This window comes from Diospyros lotus, chromosome 4 (genome assembly GCF_014633365.1).
Source record: "Diospyros lotus cultivar Yz01 chromosome 4, ASM1463336v1, whole genome shotgun sequence".
Classification (NCBI taxonomy): Eukaryota; Viridiplantae; Streptophyta; class Magnoliopsida; order Ericales; family Ebenaceae; genus Diospyros; species Diospyros lotus.
In genome coordinates, this window is record NC_068341.1 from 6,991,212 (window position 1) to 7,010,044 (window position 18,833).

Genomic DNA, 18,833 nt, shown 5'->3' on the forward strand with positions numbered 1-18,833 from the left:
GGATCCAGGTTCGAACCTGACCAGCCGCAGCGTGGGATTTTTGCTCCTCTGGGGTGAGGTCCTTGTAGGCAGTCAGCATTGGACCTCCCGTTGACCGTGGGCCGCGTGTACCTGATTAATCTCTCCCTTAGCGTGAGGTGAGAGATTTCACCTTTGATGCCAAAGATCAATCTATTCATGAATCAATGGTAGGCATTGGTCAATTAGAGTGTGATAACATGCCATGATTTAAAAGCACAAGTACAAACCTGCTAGTTGTTGCGTCTTGGAGCTACACACTATATATGCCGCTGTTCCAATTTGCTTCTTTAGTTCTTCACCCTATCACCAAAAAGTCCAACAAGGCAATATTAGAGGGAAATAAAAAGAGATACAACATCCATTAACTAAATAATAGAATTCAAAAAATAAATAACAATATAGTAGAAAACATATACTTACAAGTTACAAAATACACAATACTTGAAATGTGACATCTACGAAACTTCATTGATTGTTAATGAGGCCAAAACAACAACAGGAATCAGTTTTTTATTTTTATTTGGGTGGGGGGAGGAGAGGGGATACTGCTACACGAAATCATTGTAAAAGTTAATTTAGTAACTAATTAGTCCGTATCGTTAAAAAAATGGCATTGAAGCCTTCCTACATAAAAATATCATCTAAACCACCAATATGGTCCGTATTCATTTGATAACTTTGCACCCAAACTGTTTGTTTCTAGTTCTTCAAAAAGATCATCTAAATCCATATCGGCCACCCCAATCAAACAATTAGGGTGCGTTTGATTACAATTGTAGAATTTGGGTGGAAAGAAAATGAATTCCTGAAAATTGAATTCAAGGGAAAATAAATTCTTGAAAATTGAAATTTAAGCTGTTTGATTGGTATAATTTTCTATCTAGAAAATGATGTTATTTTTCTATCTTTTGGTGTTTGATTGGTAATATTTTCCATAGAATTGGATAATTTTCCTGACATTTCGTGTTTGATAGGCATTATTTTTCATGAAAAATGACACATTTTTCATGAATTTAATGGTAAAAATATATTAAAAAATATTAAATCTTGTACAGAAAAATTAAAATAATAACATATTTTAAATTAATTAAATTATTTTCTCAAAACAAAAAAAACTACAAAATTAATTTTTTTTGTTTTCTAAAGAAATAATTTATATATAATTTTTGACATATTCACTTTTTATACATATATTTATATATTTATATTTATTAAATAACCATCCCAATATATTTATATTTATATATTTATATTTATTAATTATTAAATTTTTGACATATTCACTTTTTATACATATATTTATATATTTATATTTATTAAATAACAATCCCCCCGGGGCCGCCCACCTCCATTTTCCAATTCCCTGAAAAATTCATCTCCTCTCTCTTAAGGAAAATGGGCTCACGTGACCATTAATAGGGAAATGAATTCCCTACAAAAAATGCTATTAAATAATATAAAAGTTAAAAAATGAGTGGAAAAACTATATTTTTCTTGAAAAATTTGGACTATTGAACGCGCCCTTATTAACAAACAAACTTAGAATCCAAACTCCAGAAGGATATTGAATTACAATTCCAAGACAAATAAAATGCCTACTTGTACTTTTTCTCAAGAAAAAAACTTCATTGAAGTAGAGGATAAAGAATGAAAGTGGAAGACTTGGACCTTAAATTGTGTTGTAGAAAAGCCGGGGGAATGGTTAATCACTTAATTGATCACATTAGGGGAAAGCTAAGGGTGTTAGCAGTTTCAACAAAATGGAAGGATAAGTAGATTTCTAACTTCTGAAGGATGAGAGCAACGAGTGCAAGACAGATTTGTGTTAAAAGGTGTTAGGAAAATAAACCAAAGTTCATTCAAACCAAAACTAGTATATAAACAAATGCCATAGACAAAGGAAATAACTACTTGTGGGGTGGGCCTGAACTTATATCTTGTGAAGCAGCCACAAGAAAATTTTCCATATATGCTTAAAATGCCGAATATGCTTCATTTTAAATTTGTAAAATAAAGTAATAAATAGATATTAACTAATGTATTTAACACATAAATAAATATTGAAATATTGGCAGGCTCAAATTCTCTTACTTACAAATACATGAGAACTTCAAAAGGCTAAATTTTCATAGGTGCATGGATATCAACGGTAATCTATGCCAATTCTAAAAACGATATACAAAATTAATTAAATAACTTCAAAGTAACAAATATTGAATTAAAATTTTTTAAAAAAGTAAAATTGAGTTTACCTTCTTCGCGTTGTTCAACATGATTCAAATCTTTTTCAACACTCATGGGGGTGGTTGATGCCCGAATCCAATCTTGTGTACAAATCAAACTTTCAACCACTTTAGGAGATAGATAATGCTTAAATAGATCAAGTACTCGAGCCATAGAAGATAGAATGGGAAATCGATGACAATTAGCTTTCCACCAATTCAAAATGTCAAAGTCATTAGTTTCCTCATCGCACATTTCACTTAAATACTTATCTCATTCTGAAGTCACAGTTGTAGGCCCACTACTACTAGTAGACTTATACTTTTTGAAGTGATAACTAAGCAAATTTAATCTTCCAATTTTCCCTTCTTAACATTCTCCACAATAGGTGGAATAAATACTTGAGACGGCTCTTCTATTTCACCTTGATATGTCAGTTTTTTCTTATATTATACAAAGCATATACGACATCTTTTAAGGACAAAATTGCAGTAGCCCCTTTTCTCACCAGGATACATCTCCTAAAGTGCATAACTACATAAACTCTAACTTGTACCTAGGATCAAGCACCACATCAATGTAAAGTAGGTGATTTATTTTTTTTCAAATCCCCATAATATTTATCATTTTTTTTTTATTTTTCGATCATATCACTCAATTCAAGATCGTTACTCTCTTGCCACTCATGTAAGAGATAATGAACAATACTAATCTCATGGAAAAATGTATTGGAGGTGACATATGAAGGACCTGAAACCTACAAAGTAAGCTCATAAAATTGTTGCAATACTATAATAAACATTCTGACCTTCGTCCAATCCTCTAACTTGGGTCTCCCATCAATAGTAATAACTTGTTGCAATTCATTATTCCAATTACTTGTACCAATATCAGGCATAAAACATAAATCTTTCTCATCAAATTTCTCAAAAACTCTTTCAAACTTTTGAACAATCTCTAACATCAAGTATGTGGAGTTCCATCGAGTTGCAATATCCAACGACAATAGGCCATTTGATTCGATTTTTTTTACTTCCATACATTTTTTGAATTTTTTTAATCTTGTTAGGGATTGTCTAATATATATGACTTTATCCCTAGATCTTGTTATTGATTTATCTAGCTCTTTCAACTCATGTTACACAATCAAATTTATTATATGAGCCTCACATCTCATATACAAATAATGATCACTCATAATACTAGCATCCCATTTCACCATTTTTCTTGTTTTTAAGTTACCCACAACAACATCATTTAAACTAGCATTATCTATTGTCAAAATAAAAACTCTATCAAGTTTCCATCCCATTAGACACTTCTCAATTGTCATAGCAATGACATCACCTTTGTGACTAGATATTGAAAAAAAAATTTAAAAAAAGTTCTTCAATGTTTAATTATTATTAACATAATGCATTGTCAAGCACATATAATTAACCATTTGAATGGAGATTTATGTGTCATTGGTTAAGCAAACTTTTTGATCAATTTTTTTTTAACTCATTCATCAATTTCAACCTTTCTTCATTGAATAATTCAAAACAATCATGAGAAATTGTCCAATATGAAGGAATCTAAAATTTTGGACAAATAACATTAATGAAGTCTCTAAATTTTTCACGCTCAACAAATTTGAAAGACAACTCATCTCTTATCACCATGCAAGATAAAGCCTTTCGAGTAAGCATTTGATCAAATTTTCAATTCACCAATTCCATACTATCCCCCTTCTCTCTCACCCCCTATTGAAGTTGGTTGCAAGTTTAATTGCATTTGCTGGGTTTCCAAAATATGAATATATTTTTTTACATGTTTTCATATGATTCTTCAAAGCCATAGTCGCATTTTTTTTATTTTTTTTATCATAGTGGAACTTCCTAGAATAATAGTTGCATATCTCTTTAATCTAACCCTCTGAATTTATAAATTTGGCAAAATATTCCTACACATCTGATTTAACTCTTATTGTTGTTCTCCTTGTCTTTTTTAGTGATATTGCACCTCTATCATTTTGAGATTGACTACCTTGACTTGGTGCTATTGGTGAAGGCCTTAAACTATCATCCATACTAGGGATCTTTATGGTGTAACTAATCTCTTCTTTTTTTGCCATCTAAAATTAATACAATTATAATTAATATATGTATTATATTTAAAGAGTGATTTTAAATGTCTTATTGTGATTAAATTACACTCTCTTGATTAAAATGAAAAATTAAGGGGTTGTAATTAAAATTCTATCACTATCCTAGTACTAGCCCTAGAACATGAGTTAATGACCACTTCTTATATAACCCAAAAAGAAAAAAATAGATAAATACTTACCAAAGATATTATGACCATAAAACAACATAACAAAAAGGAAAAATGGCCAAACTAAAATATGAAAATAAAGAATGCATAATCAAGGAATTAATAGCAAATTCCATACTGCATAATCAATAGCAAACAATCACATAATATATGAATAGGTCCAATGCTTTTATGACTAAGACAATATTTTAGATGAAAAATATCTCATGCAAATTTACAATTCTATATACATATCTATAATTTTAATGTCAAATAGAAAACAATAGTAGCAAACTACCCCATACTTAGTCATAAAGAGTCTAAAATTGATAAATTGAACCAAAATTGGAGGCCCGGAATAAACTCCATTTTTTTCGTCGAATGCTCGGATTTGTGTGAAGTGTGATTGTGAAGCTTCGCCTGCTCGCTCAATCTCTGTGAAACGGCATCATTTTATGAAAAATCAAACGACGTTATTTTGTATGTCGGCTGGTTCGATTTATTCAGTTATTCCGATTTCAAAAATTAATAATCGATTTTTTGCAATCTATTAACTGATCCGAATCATCCCCTAAAAAAAAAAAACAAAAAAAGGGGGTCTAGCTATTTCTGGAAAGATTGATGCTAATTTGGCAATTATTTCTTTCCCTAAATGTGAGTATGCTGGAAGGAAACAGCAGCCGGCAGTGGAGGTTCATCATCGCCTCTCTCTCTCTCTCTCTCTCTCTCTCCACTCTCCCCCCACCCATAATATTATGTCTGCGTGCACGCTCTTTATAATGTTCTTTAAATTTTTATCATATTAGGTCAAATCAGTTGTTTTTTAAAGTAATTTTATTTTTTATAATTTCTTTTAATCTATATTATATTTAAGTGCATATCAATGAAGTATTTTTTTTTTTTTTGTCTTTCTTTTATTACTCAGTATTTTTTAAAAGATGTAAATGATTCACAAATAATATAGACGGGTGGCCTTTTATGTTTTATTTTTAAATAAAATACAAAGTAATCTGATAAAGAAATTATATATATTTTTTATTAGCTTAGCGAAAATGGTTATTTTAATTCGAAACATTAACACCCACATGAGATCAAAATTTATTATTATATAATAAAGGAAGGAAAATAAGTGAATTAAGAAATAAGACAGTAGGAGTCAAAGAGGAGGCTGAGAAGTGAAGAAAGATGATGGGCTTACTGCAGGCATGTGATGTGCAATGAAGATGCATAAATTGACGGCCAAATCAGAACCGAAATGATGATGATGATGATGAGCCATCAGTTGCCTCACACATCACTAGCAGTAGCAGTAGCAGTAGCCGTAGTAGGAGGATTCTATTTCTATTACTTGGCGATGAAGCTAAAGGGTTCAAGAGTGGACTCTCTCTCTCTCTCTCTCTCTCTCTCGCTCTGTGCTTCGCTTCTCCTCAAATGGTATTTTATTAATCGTTTGTTGCCCCCTTTACTTACCCAAAAGTAAACCCTCCTTTTATTGATTAAGACATCTTATCTTTAAACCATCACATCACATCACTCCACCACCACCACCACCACCACTCTCTTTCCTTTTCTGTTTTTCTTCTACACAATTTCCTCTAAATACCCTTCTTGTCTAACGAGAGGTATCGAGGGTTTGACGACTGATCAGTTGCCATGGAAACAACACATTCACAAAATCTTATATATGGATTGTTAATGATCATTAATGTTTTATAAAAAAAAATTAATTTACTCCATTACTTTAATTATCATTATAAAAATATTACCATCATATTCCATAACAAATCTACATATATTTAAAAGAGAATAAATATGTTCTTACAAGTATGATATAGTGGTAAAATACTTAAGATTTTATGTATAGAATATTGGGGTTCGAATCAGTATTTGAAAGATAAATTTATTATTAAAAAATAATATTTAATTAGAAGATAACAGTAAAGTTAAAAAGCAAGTCATGCATGAATTGTATCGAATATCTAATTTTAAGTGTGTATAGATTATATCCACATTCAAATTTATCTAAGAGATGTATCGAACAATAAGTCACTTATTTCTGTTGATAAGTTAAATGAAATTTGAACATCTCAAATGAATTAAAAAAAAAAAACAAGTATTCAATGATGAATCTACATATATTCGAAGATGGGCCATGGCCCATCGTCTCCCCCCAATATCTAAAATTATATTTGGCCCCTTGATGTTGTACACATAAATTATTATATCTTTAAATATTTGTTATCTTGAAATAAAAAAAGGATAAAAGATAATTAAGTAATGTTAAAAAGATTTAATATATAAACTTGAGGCTTTTATTCCCTACTTAAAGTGCTACCTCTTCTATCATTGATCATATCGCAATTTTTTATAATTTTAAGATTAAATTATAAATCTAATCAATCCCATTATAAGATCGTGCTAGACAACTAACGAAAGATAAGAATGTTGATAGATAAATTAAATTATTTTTTATAAAAATTATTTAAATAAATAAATAAATAAAAATAGATTCCTAGTGATGGCTTAACCTGCCTATAACAATTTTTTGAAGTCAAAAATATTATTTGAATATAAAATTTTAATATTTTTGTGATATTTGAACAATTCACGTTAGAATTACTCACTGTATCCTGTTATATTAGTATTAATTAATGTGTAATTTATTTGTTTTTGAAATGCATAATTCATGTTTAAATTATATGAATATTGCATAAAATATAAAAATTCCGAATTTAAATAGCATTTTGAAGGGTAAAATGGTAAATTACAGATTAGCAATGAATTAAATGGTGAATGAACCGTAGGCCGGACTGGAAGAATGAGAACGCGGAGTGCAAATAGAATATGCGCCCTTCGTTCATTTCATATATTTTTAATTTAAATGGAAGAGAACTGGCACCGGGAAAAAGCCACCTCAGGCGCTTTCGACCGGCGTTTTCACGCGCCAAACGGATACCATACCAATTAAGTTACTAGAAAATCTATTGGCCATCAATCGAAGGTGGGTGGACTCTCCACGCACTGCGCGTGGGAGTGGAGTTTATGGCTACGCCTAGAAAACGACAACTGGTCGAAATAGTTGGATTCAGAAGATGATGAGAGAGAATCGTAGAGACAGAGAACAGAGCCAGAAAGAAGTATTTAATTGCAACCACGCCCTTCAATTATGACTTAAGATCATTAATATCCATGTTTAAGGGAAAAATATTATAAATCTCTTTTTCAGGTAAGATTCACGTTTACTCATACTCATGGTTTTTTTTTCCTGCTAAGATACTCAAGTGTTGAGAATCATATTTTTATTAAATTATAAAAAAGTATAATATTAAAAATAAAATTATTTATAATGAGATTTAAGTGTTTTTTAATAAAATATAAAAATGCATTGATCATTTGAAAAAAAAATCAATAAAGATTTTCGTGAAAAAAGATAATAAAACAATATATTTATTTTATAATATATAAGGTAACGAGATTCATTATATTGACCAAATAAGTTGTGGCTGGAAAGTATATAAAAAATTAAACATTCTTATAGTTAATTTTTAAATTATTGACCTGTCATTTGAATGATTTATTAATTAATTTTGTATAAGTCAACACATACCGCGATCTTAGCTATCTTGGATGTTTAGCTTTACAATTTATTTCTATAATTTTATGTTTTTTATTTAATAAATTCGTAATCTTAAAAAAAATAATTGAGAATTTGCATATTTCGACGGCCTAAAATTAAATAAGATCAGGAAATAATTTGACTGAAACAATTAAAAATGTATATCTTTTGTTCGCCCAATTTTGCGAACTTGAATTCAATTGATCGTAACTGAGAATGGTAATTTTGAAAAATTTATCGTTTTGAAAGTAGTAAGTGATATTAAATTGGAATGAAGGGGTGCATGTGTAATTAAGCCCAACACTAACTAAATCAAGCCGCCCATGGAGGGGGAGGGGGGAGAATCACAGCTAGACATCTTAGAGAGAGAGAGAGAGAGAACCCAAATAAAGAAAAGGCTAAAAAGTTGACAGAGATGCGTAGATAGAGAGCAAAAGGGTGAGCTTCTTGACCTCTCATGGTCCGTCCTCCTTCAATACAGCAATTCGAGGCTGTTTGGTTCCTTCCCTTCTGAAATCTACATACCTATACGTACAAGCAGAGTGTTCCTCTTTGCTTTAGAGAGAGGGACAGACTGATTCAGCTATGGATCCGTGACTCGCTGTAACCCATCTTCGTCTACTTCAATTCCTATGCTCTCCTTTTTGGTCATAAGTTAGATATCGAAGTTGTGGATGTTGTTTTGAAGCTGAGCTTTTTCAGTCGGGTCCATCTTCCGTAAATGGACACGCCGCCTCCCACGCCGCCGCCAGCTGAGGAGCTTCTGAAGAAGATCCAGGACCTCGAAGCCAGCCACGCCCACCTCAAACAGGAGATGTCCAAGCTCATGATTTCGCCCGATCACAAGTCCGACCAAAGTGGGGGCAGCGGCGGAGGCGGCTGCGGTAACAACCACCAGAGGTCCCACTCCGTGTCGCCGCAGCGGCGACCCGCCCCGCCCCGCCCCAAACCCGGCGTCGACGGCGCCGCAGCGATTTTGAAGAAGGGTTCGGTGTCGTTTCGGCATTCGTCGCCATTGCAGAGGGAGAGCCGGAGCCGTGATCCGGCCGGTGACGGCGGTTGTTTACCGGGGTTTGTGAAGTTTACCGATGAGCAATATTTGAATATATTGCAGTCTATGGGTCAGTCAGTTCATATATTTGATCTCAACCGTCGAATAATTTACTGGTAAGCCTGTTGAATTGGATTCCCATTTTTGCCATATTTTTATTGCTTCATTTTGTTGGAGTTAATCGTGGTATTTGGTTTTTTTCTCCGTAGTTTTGTAAATTGGGACATTTGGAACTTTAGCTTTGTAGAATTTCTGGAGTGGAGATCGATTATAGCTTCTAATCCGTGTTGTTTATACATAAATTGAAAGTTAGGAACTTCTGTTCATCCACTTTGCATTCTTGTTTGAAAGTTGTTTAAATTTCATAGGCTTTTCCTTGTTAAGCAGTAATGAAGTTTCAGTATTTGGCCATTTGGGTATATTCAACTGGGCAGGAACAAAACTGCAGAGCATCTTTATGGTTATTCTGCAGCAGAAGCTCTTGGCCAGGATCCCATCGAACTCCTAAGTGATCCCCGAGATTACCCCGTAGCTAATAATATAGTGCAACGCGTGACAATGGGGGAAAACTGGACTGGACAATTTCCTGTTAAGAATAAGAGGGGGGATAGGTTCTTAGTTGTCGCTACCAACACTCCGTTTTATGATGACGATGAGACGTTGGTAGGGGTTATCTGTGTTTCAAACGATTCACTCCACTTTGATGACACGAGAACTTCAATATTCGGTGGTAAGCACTGGGCGCCAGATTTGAGCTTTGGCAGGCCTAGAAGCATTGCATCTGCCAAACTTGGCCTTGATCCGGAGCAGCCTCTCCAAGTTGCCATTGCATCCAAAATATCAAATTTGGTTAGTGTTGCAATGTTTTCCTGTTTCTATTGTTAATATAAACATGGACTATATTGATTGGTGGAAATATCAAAGCAGGCTTCCAAGGTGAGCAACAAGGTTAAGTCAAAAATACGGACTGGAGAAAACAGCATCGACCGTGAAGGTGGGAGTGGAGATAGTCATCATTCCGACTATGGCTTCTCAGATGCAAACTTTTCTGATCATAGGGAGGACGCAACTTCAAGTGGAGCTAGCACTCCCAGAGGAGATATACCTCCATCTCCGTTTGGAGTATTTTCTCAAGTTCCACATGATGAGCACACCCCAAGAAAACCTTTAGGGGATTCTGGTGATGAAAATGAAGGAAAACCCAAACTCCACAAAATCATTACCTCAAAAGCAGAGGCATGGATGGGTAAAAAAGGAATTTCATGGCCATGGAAAGGGAACGAGCGTGAAGTTTCAGAGGCAAAAACCACTCGTTTCGGTTGGCCCTGGTTGCACAACGATCATGACAATGACTCAGGTTATCTGAAGAGTTCTGTTTCTGGAGTGAAACCAGAAAGTCAAGTGGGTGATGGCAATCGACACACAATTAATGAGGCCTCGGGTTCCTGGTCATCCTCATTTAATGTCAACAGCACAAGTAGTGCAAGTAGTTGTGGAAGTACCAGCAGTAGCGCTGTTAACAAAGTGGATACGGACAGTGACTGTTTAGACTATGAAATCTTGTGGGAGGATTTGACAATTGCAGAGCAAATTGGGCAAGGTAATTTTTTTTATTTTACTATTGACTATGAACTTTTTATTAGTTTTATAGTGCATTACTCTTTATCTATTTTCTGTCTTTACTTGTGCTCATTCTGTTGGCTAATAACTAATGTTATCCTGATAAGCTTTTTACACCCTCTTCTATGTCACATAAATAGTTAATCTATTGCTTAAGCTTGTTAATTTTGTGTTGTTTCATGGAGGCATGACATCTGTTCTTTCCGCTTGTCTTCAATATCTTGCAGGCTCCTGTGGGACTGTATATCATGCTTTGTGGTTTGGATCGGTAGGTCCTTTGGCTCCTTCCTGACCTTGCTTTTGATATTCTTTATTGGAAATATAATTGGCAAGTCCTGATTAAATTGGAGTAGATACAACACCACAGTCAGTTGGACTGAAAAGTGTAATAGATAAACTTCAAAAATTGACAATTATAATGTAAAATTTGTTAGTTAATGTTGAAAATCGAGACTACTTCCTTTACTATATTCATCATTCAGCTATATATGATTAAACTATGAAATGTCTAAATAACTTTTGCTTTATCAACACTTGCTAGACCACTAAGCGTGTTCAGTTGGAGCACTTAAATGTGTTCTCAAACATGCTTTCTAAATGGTGTGCTTTGGAAAAATTCATCAGTTCTTAATACTGTCCAGAAATATTTTACCTAGTCAGGTGTGCAATTATCCTTAATCCTCATCAAGTCACCTTGAACCTGCACTTGATACTTGGGGAAAGTAAAAAAGAGAGAAACAAAGATAAAAAAAAAAAAAGGAAAAGGAAAAAAGAAAGCCTACCAATTGCATTATGTGTGACTGGCATAATGGGATCATTGGTTGTAGTAGGCAGTCTAATCTCAATAAGAAGGGATGGATCTTCAAAAAATTGTTCATATGTTATATTTTTTTGAATTATGCATCCTTTCTGCTGATTAATAGACACCGAAAGAAAAGAGTAACATCAGTATTTGCAGGATGTTGCTGTCAAGGTTTTCTCCAAGCAAGAATACTCGGATGATGTGATACTTTCCTTCAGACAAGAGGTGATGTTTTAACTGTTTTTTCCTTCATTTTGTATTTATTTCTTGGTGCAGAGATGAATTTTGGCCCATGTACCAAACTGCCTTCTTTAGATTGCTCTCTCTGTGTTCTGCTGTGTTTTGATATGGATGTATTTAAAATGTAATTTGAACTACAATGCTATGTTGGGACTCTTTCCCATAGTTTTTACTGTTAGCAGTTTACAATGAAAGGGAAACCAAAATTTTCATAGCAAGTAGGATGAATTCATGAATAGTAACAGATGAACTGTGTAACATTGATAATAATTGCACGCCTTGTCACTCCCTGAAAATGCAAGTCTATGACATACCAAAGTGATTGGCCAAGTGGTCCCAGACATGACAATATTAGCACCTATGGTGTTCTGATATTGTCCTTCGCACCTAATAGGGGTGATTTAGGACTAATTGGATCCACTTGCACCTAGTGGGGCTAGGGCCAGGGTGTAGATTTAACTCATTGAATTCTGGTTTGCGAACTGATATTTTAAATAAAATGATGTAAGAGCTGCAGTTCTATTGTAAGCCTTCATACCAAATTACTACGTGAGGATGTAGTTATAGTTCCTAGATTTGACATTTCATCCTTGTAGCATGATAGAACATTTGTTGGCCATCCTCATTTTCTGCATGGTAAAGGAATTATGGAAATTAACCTTTTCTGTTTTAATGAATAAATGAGGATGCAATTGTAAGATCTATGTAAGTTTTTCTATTAATTGTCTCAATAGAATAATCCTAATAAATTTTGCATTGTTGGAAGCAATATTCTAAAAATTGGACCAGGTATCAAATTGTGAAATGGAAAAGGGTAAAGTGTGACAGCTGAACTAGGTTTTAAAATAAAAATTAGACAGGTTGAACCCGGTTTCAAAATAAAAATAATTATAACCTAGACTTAAAAGATGAAAAGAATTTGCCAAAAAAGAAAAGAAATGATAACCTGGTTGAACCGGCTGGTTCACTACTTAGACCACAGTTTGATTAGTTCAACTGGTGGGTTTTTTGCTGTCTCGATTTTTTGGCCGCTTGGACCAGGTTTGGTTTCCAGTTAACCTGGTCGACCTGCTCTGGCCCAGTTTTCATAACACTTGTTGGAAGTTTTTGTTTTCTGTTTTTATTTCTTAATTTTCCCTCTATATATCTGATTCAGCTAACTACATTTGACATTTATTTTATAGCATTAATTGGTGGTAATTGCTGACATAAAGAGTTTTGTTTTGTTGAAGGTGTCCCTCATGAAGAGACTTAGACATCCAAATGTTTTACTCTTTATGGGTGCAGTAACTTCGCCTGAGCGTCTCTGTATTGTTACGGAGTTCCTTCCACGGTCATTCCCTACTTTTTTTTGGAGCTACACAATTTTCAATAAATTTGAGCATGACAAAATCTTGCTTAACAGTTTTATTTTATTCTTTTTTTTTTTATGCAACTTCAATTGATTTTCACTTGTTTGAAACCTTTATAGAAGTTTGTACTTGGTCTGACAGGTATTTAGTTTTCTTATCTATAGCCTTTTTGTTTTTTGATAGTGGGAGCTTGTTTCGGTTACTGCAAAGAAATATGGCCAGATTAGATTGGAGACGACGTATTCACATGGCTTTGGATATAGTGAGTATAAAAAAATTCTAGCTGTTTATCTAATCGATGATTTCCCTTGCAAGAATAAGGGATCACTGTTCTTATCATATTGAGAAATGCTGTCCTGGTCAATTTTTTGTTTACTTTTTATTGGTAGTTGTCCATAAGTCCTCATAAATGTGCTGTGCAAGGGTATTTGGTACAATTCCTTTTCAATGATTGGTTACTAATAATAAAATTGCTCTCACAAAAAAAGAAAAATCCTCATGTGTCATGTCTCAATGGACACTTTTACAGGCACGAGGCATGAATTATCTTCATCATTTCAATCCACCCATTATTCATCGCGATTTGAAATCTTCAAATCTTCTGGTTGATAAGAATTGGACTGTGAAGGTATAGCCTTTACTTTTATTCATATTTAGGGGATTTATGGATTTATTTGCTATTGGGTTTCTTTTTTTTTCCTGTTAAATGGTCTTGGTCAAAAAGTAATTGTTGTTATCTTCAACTCAATAGGTTGGTGATTTTGGACTATCGCGCCTCAAACATGAAACATATCTTACTACAAAAACAGGGAAAGGAACGGTATGCTAAGTGGTACTCATGCCACCATTTATAGTTGCATTTGTCTAATATATCTCTCATTTTGTCACATAAGGCTGCTTAAATCTCGCTTATACTTGATCCATAACACTGTCAAACCCTGTTGTGCAGCCTCAATGGATGGCACCAGAGGTTCTTCGTAATGAACCCTCAGATGAAAAGTATGTCATTTATGGTGCCTCGTTTTTGTTTGGCTCATGAATGTGCAAATTTGTGAATTTTAAATATTGTAAATCTTCCAGGTCTGACGTATACAGCTTTGGGGTGATACTATGGGAGCTGGCTACTGAGAAGATCCCATGGGATAATCTCAACTCCATGCAGGTATCTTCTTCCTTGCAAACATCTATATGGACATTGGTACTGAAGATATCATTGTCTAAGTGGTGAGATAGGTGGCTTAACTAGAATACTCTCTTACTGTCTGACATGTCATATATAATAAATAAATAAAGAATGATAGTGATTTGGATGCACTATGGAACCTGGTGTCTAACAAAATTTTCTATAGAAATCTTCAGGTGATTGGAGCTGTAGGGTTCATGAACCAACGATTAGATATCCCCAAAGATGTGGACCCACAATGGGCGTCTATAATTGAGAGCTGCTGCTACAGGTGTGTTTAGTTTGCCGTTCTTCTTTTCCTTCATACATGCTATGCTTGTAATTTACATAACATATCACAAACCGAAAAAAAAATCATAAAAGTAAAAGTTTATGAATTGGCTTTAGTAGGTGTATGAGTTGCATTCATTGGTCATAGAAGCTTTTGTTATTTGATTTTGTTTTGCATTGCCGCTTTATAAATATCTGTCTGAGAAAGCTTTTGAATCACGAAAATAAAGTAAAAGTTTTTTCCCTGATTAAATAACATTTTTGTTTTTAAACATGAATATATCAGTGAGCCACAGTGCCGGCCAACATTCCAAGAATTGCTGGAAAGGCTGAAGGATCTGCAGAAACAATGTGCCATTCAGTCCCAGGCTGCCCGTACTGCTGCAGGAGATAGCCAAAAGGAATCATAGGATGCTTTGGCAGCTAAGAGCTCAGGTGTGAAAATCATCCGTCAACAAGATTTGGATTACTGCAGTTGGGTCGATAATTGCCACAGGTCACAGCTGGTCATCGATTGCTTGGGGTGTCGGAGCAACTAATTCAAGGCCACGCCCCTGCTGATGCCAGGCACACAAGGAAATTAGTCGAGAGATGGATAAAGAGGTTTTGGTTGGTCTGTTGATGATTCTTTTTTTCTTTTTCTTTCTTTTTGGCGTGCCATAAAACCCTGTCGCCGGTTTTCTCTGGTAATTCACACCACTCAGGATTCTTTTTCTTTCAACTGTCAGTGTTATTAATTGATTCATGTGCCCATATAATACCAATACGATTTTGTAATGTGTTCCTTGTTAAGAAAAATGTTAGGACCGTGCGTGGAAGAACATTGTAAATAAGACAGCACAAAGTTTGCTCTTTTTTAAGTCTCATTCTAGTACCATCCTTTCTGTTGTAAAATTTTATAACCATCTCATCGAAAAGGCCTTTGTCTTGATTTTGCCCATTTGTATATATACACGCGCGCGCGCATATATCTTGTGTTGTTTCACTTTCAATTGAGCCTCGTGGTTGTGGAGGATGACATTTTCGTGGGTGAGTAGCTGGCAGTTACGGGAAAGTTAACGATTTTCTCATCACCCTCGTAAAATGGGAGCCTGGGTGGCATTTTATGTCCTGACTCTTTGATTATTATATATATAGTCAGAGAGCCAATACTTCATCTTTATTATGGGCAAGTTGGGGGCTACAATTAACTTTCGTTTTTGGGGCAGTTCTGGTGCTTTTTTGGCATGTCCCACCTGTGATTTTTTTAAGGGCAAATTGCTGTTTGGGTGTGTGAGGGCGGCTTTCTTTCTAGTAAGGCCAATTTGGTGCATGGGTGGCAGCTGTATTTTAGGAGAGAGTGCAGTAAATATGGAGATGCCCAAAATTGTTAATCTGTCTCTCTTTTATTATTATTATTTGTTTTTTGGTGGGAACCTAATAGGAACTAAATCAAGTAAAAATATAGAATAGCATAATGCGTTGGACTAAAGCGTAGCATTCAATCAATCACAAGAATACTGAATTTATCTGACCCCCCTCCCCCCTCAATGTGAGGTTTATAAACCTATAGAATCAAAGTCTATTCAAATTTTTGGCTATCAAATAAGTAATAGAACACATGAAAGTCTTCAAGTCTTCTCTAATTGTTAATAATTAGAGACAGTCAATATTCAACAACTATATCTTCAACAATAATCATTCTTGAAAATCAAAACTCAAATAAAAAAAAAGAAGAGAAATTTCACCAATTAAACACTTGAAAACCATTTGCAAAAAATTGGTAACAAAGAGTTCAAAACCATCTTTTATCATTTGGATTGTAGATCTATGTGTCATAGATATATTGACCAAGTTTCAAATAAATCAAATCACATATTAATGTCTACACAATTTTTTGATCAAAATTAAACTACACCTTTCGATACTTTTCCCTCTCTTTTTTTTTCTCACTATGCTCGAGTCATAAAATAGGTTAAAAATCCTCTTAAATACTAATAATTTTATACATCTTCAAAAATGAGTCTAGACTTTTACTAAATAATTAATAAACACTTTTGAGCCATCTCCACAGGAGAAGAAACCCAACCCAATAAGTTGGTTTTAGATCATAATCTGTCTTTTGTTGGGGGTAAAGCATAGAATTTTTATATGAATGAAGATATATCCATTCCAAAATTGAACCATATATTAGGAGTTAGAATGGAAATTTCATCCATTCAACCCACAATCTTTGGTTTGATTTTGGACTAAAAATAATCTTCAAAATATAATAAATGCCTGCGGATGAGTAATTGCACATACATAATAAAATATACTCAAAACAAAATATAATAATCTTTTTGCATAACAATATTTATTTCAAAAGAATTTGATCCAACTACAACTCTTACGTTGTAAATGCATGCGGGTGAGTAATTTTTTTGTTGTGTTATAATTATATGTTGTTGTCGCATTATAATTACATAGCATATATAGTTTTAATTTCTTTATATTTTGTCAAACACTTTTATTCAATTCAGGAATAAAAAGAATAATTTTTTAAATTGCAAGCACTTGCAAATAAATTCTATACAAGACCACAATTAAAATGGAAGCTGAAAAGAAAGAGTCCAAGTTGAATTTACCAACATTAAATCATCATAAAACTTGAATTATGCTTCTTCTTTTGTGTGTGTTTTTTCTTGTATATCGTCTACCGTGTTGACTAGCAAAAAGGCGGAATAGGAATAACAAGCAATTGAATTGAGGCTGCCGCTGTTGTGTGTAAAGTCTTTACTTAGAGATTAAGGAAAGCTTTGTACGGAAACAAATATAAAATTGTCACGCATTTTGAGGTCTTTACTTTACTTGGGTGCAAAAGTTGAAATTATTCATCTTAGAGGCCCTCACATACTGCCTCATGTATATGAGAAAGATTAATCACGATACACGACAGCACATCAGGTAGGAGACACAGTACATGATACCCACAACGAGCCACCCTCATAGGAGAGTGACTCCCACACTGCGACTGTCATGACTCGAATCTACATTCTTGGGTGCAATCTATTACCTGAGAACCAATCATATTACGCCCATGAAATTTTTTGAGGTCTTTACTTGGCCAAAGCTGGCGAACGTCCCAGACTATCTCTAACCCATCCTCAAATTTAAGGTAAAATCCTAAATTTGAGGCAAAATGCCCATCAATCCACTCTAGAACTGGGGTGAGTGGTGAAAGAATAATATTACCCTAAATTTAAGGTTACCAAAGTTTAGTCTCATTTTGCTCTTTTATTTTAAATATAAAATTTTAAATTATTTTGTATTTTTAATATTTTTTTACATCTTTTTATTTACTTATTATTAGTATTAATAATATTTAAATAACATTAAGTAATATTTGTTAACTAAGATATAGACAAAAAAATATGAAATATGACAAATATTTCACACAAAAAGATTTTTTTATTATATTTGTTAAATTTTTTTAAAAAAAGTTACAAGACTTTTTATCTTTAACTTTCAAGATAAATCTATCCATTCCCCTTTTCAGATTACTTATATTAAACTTTACAGATAAGTTATCTTGATAGAAGATTATCTTATTCATTTATAAATAATAATTATTAAATGCATTATATTAAAAATTACTAAATAAAAGTTATAGATACGATAATTAAAAATGAGCAAAGTGAACACTACAACATCATAATTCTTGAAAACTAAACAAAGACAATATCATTTTCGGATCCTCCAATATCATTGAAATACTAATTAAAGGAATCGTGAGTACTTTGAAATCTGTCACCTTGTTGTTAAGTTTTTTTTATAAATTTTTTGTTTGTTTAGTTAGAAAATATTTACGTAGATTCGATTTTTTTATAGATATCAAATCTTTTAATAAAATGTTATTTTCCTCACAATATTCAATCATAGCTAACTTTTTTGACTCATTTTATGTTCGAATAATTAGAATTTGATAAATATGATATCTATCTTCATTGCCATTCCTTTTCTGTACTCTAAATTTGGGGTAAAGGATTAGAGAGAATTTTATCTTTATCCCAAATATGGGGTAAGTTTTAGGGTTGGAGATACTCCTATATTTTAATGACAACTTAAGCATACAATTTTTTTTTTTCTGAACGTGTTAATTATTATCATTTACTTGAACAATAATAATTGAATCAATGCCA

The 18,833-nt window shown here is 33.4% G+C and overlaps 1 protein-coding gene across 2 annotated transcripts; it reads left to right on the forward strand.

The window, feature by feature from the left end:
- Nucleotides 1-8,503: 8,503 nt before the first annotated feature.
- Nucleotides 8,504-15,602, forward strand: LOC127800093 (uncharacterized). 2 transcript variants are annotated; one of them, XM_052334517.1, is made up of 13 exons: nucleotides 8,504-9,322; nucleotides 9,641-10,055; nucleotides 10,134-10,806; nucleotides 11,054-11,094; nucleotides 11,785-11,853; nucleotides 13,101-13,201; nucleotides 13,404-13,482; nucleotides 13,750-13,848; nucleotides 13,972-14,040; nucleotides 14,170-14,219; nucleotides 14,301-14,382; nucleotides 14,570-14,674; nucleotides 14,960-15,602. In XM_052334517.1, exons 1-12 carry the CDS (start codon nucleotides 8,877-8,879, stop codon nucleotides 14,657-14,659), a joined length of 2,214 nt encoding a protein of 737 aa, XP_052190477.1. In that variant the 5' UTR covers nucleotides 8,504-8,876; the 3' UTR covers nucleotides 14,660-14,674; nucleotides 14,960-15,602. The 2 variants fall into 2 exon arrangements, with proteins under 2 accessions (XP_052190477.1, XP_052190476.1); XM_052334516.1 differs by having other exon boundaries at nucleotides 8,506-9,322; nucleotides 14,580-14,674.
- The last annotated feature ends 3,231 nt before the right edge of the window (nucleotides 15,603-18,833 follow it).

Excerpts from the sequence above, each read along its gene's own strand:
- LOC127800093 (XM_052334516.1), top strand. The coding sequence starts at position 8,877 with ATGGACACGCCGCCTCCCACGCCGCCGCCAGCTGAGGAGCTTCTGAAG. Across the intron at positions 11,095-11,784 it reads ATGCTTTGTGGTTTGGATCG|GATGTTGCTGTCAAGGTTTT; the intron begins GTAGGTCCTTTG and ends CAGTATTTGCAG. Across the intron at positions 13,202-13,403 it reads GTTACGGAGTTCCTTCCACG|TGGGAGCTTGTTTCGGTTAC; the intron begins GTCATTCCCTAC and ends GTTTTTTGATAG.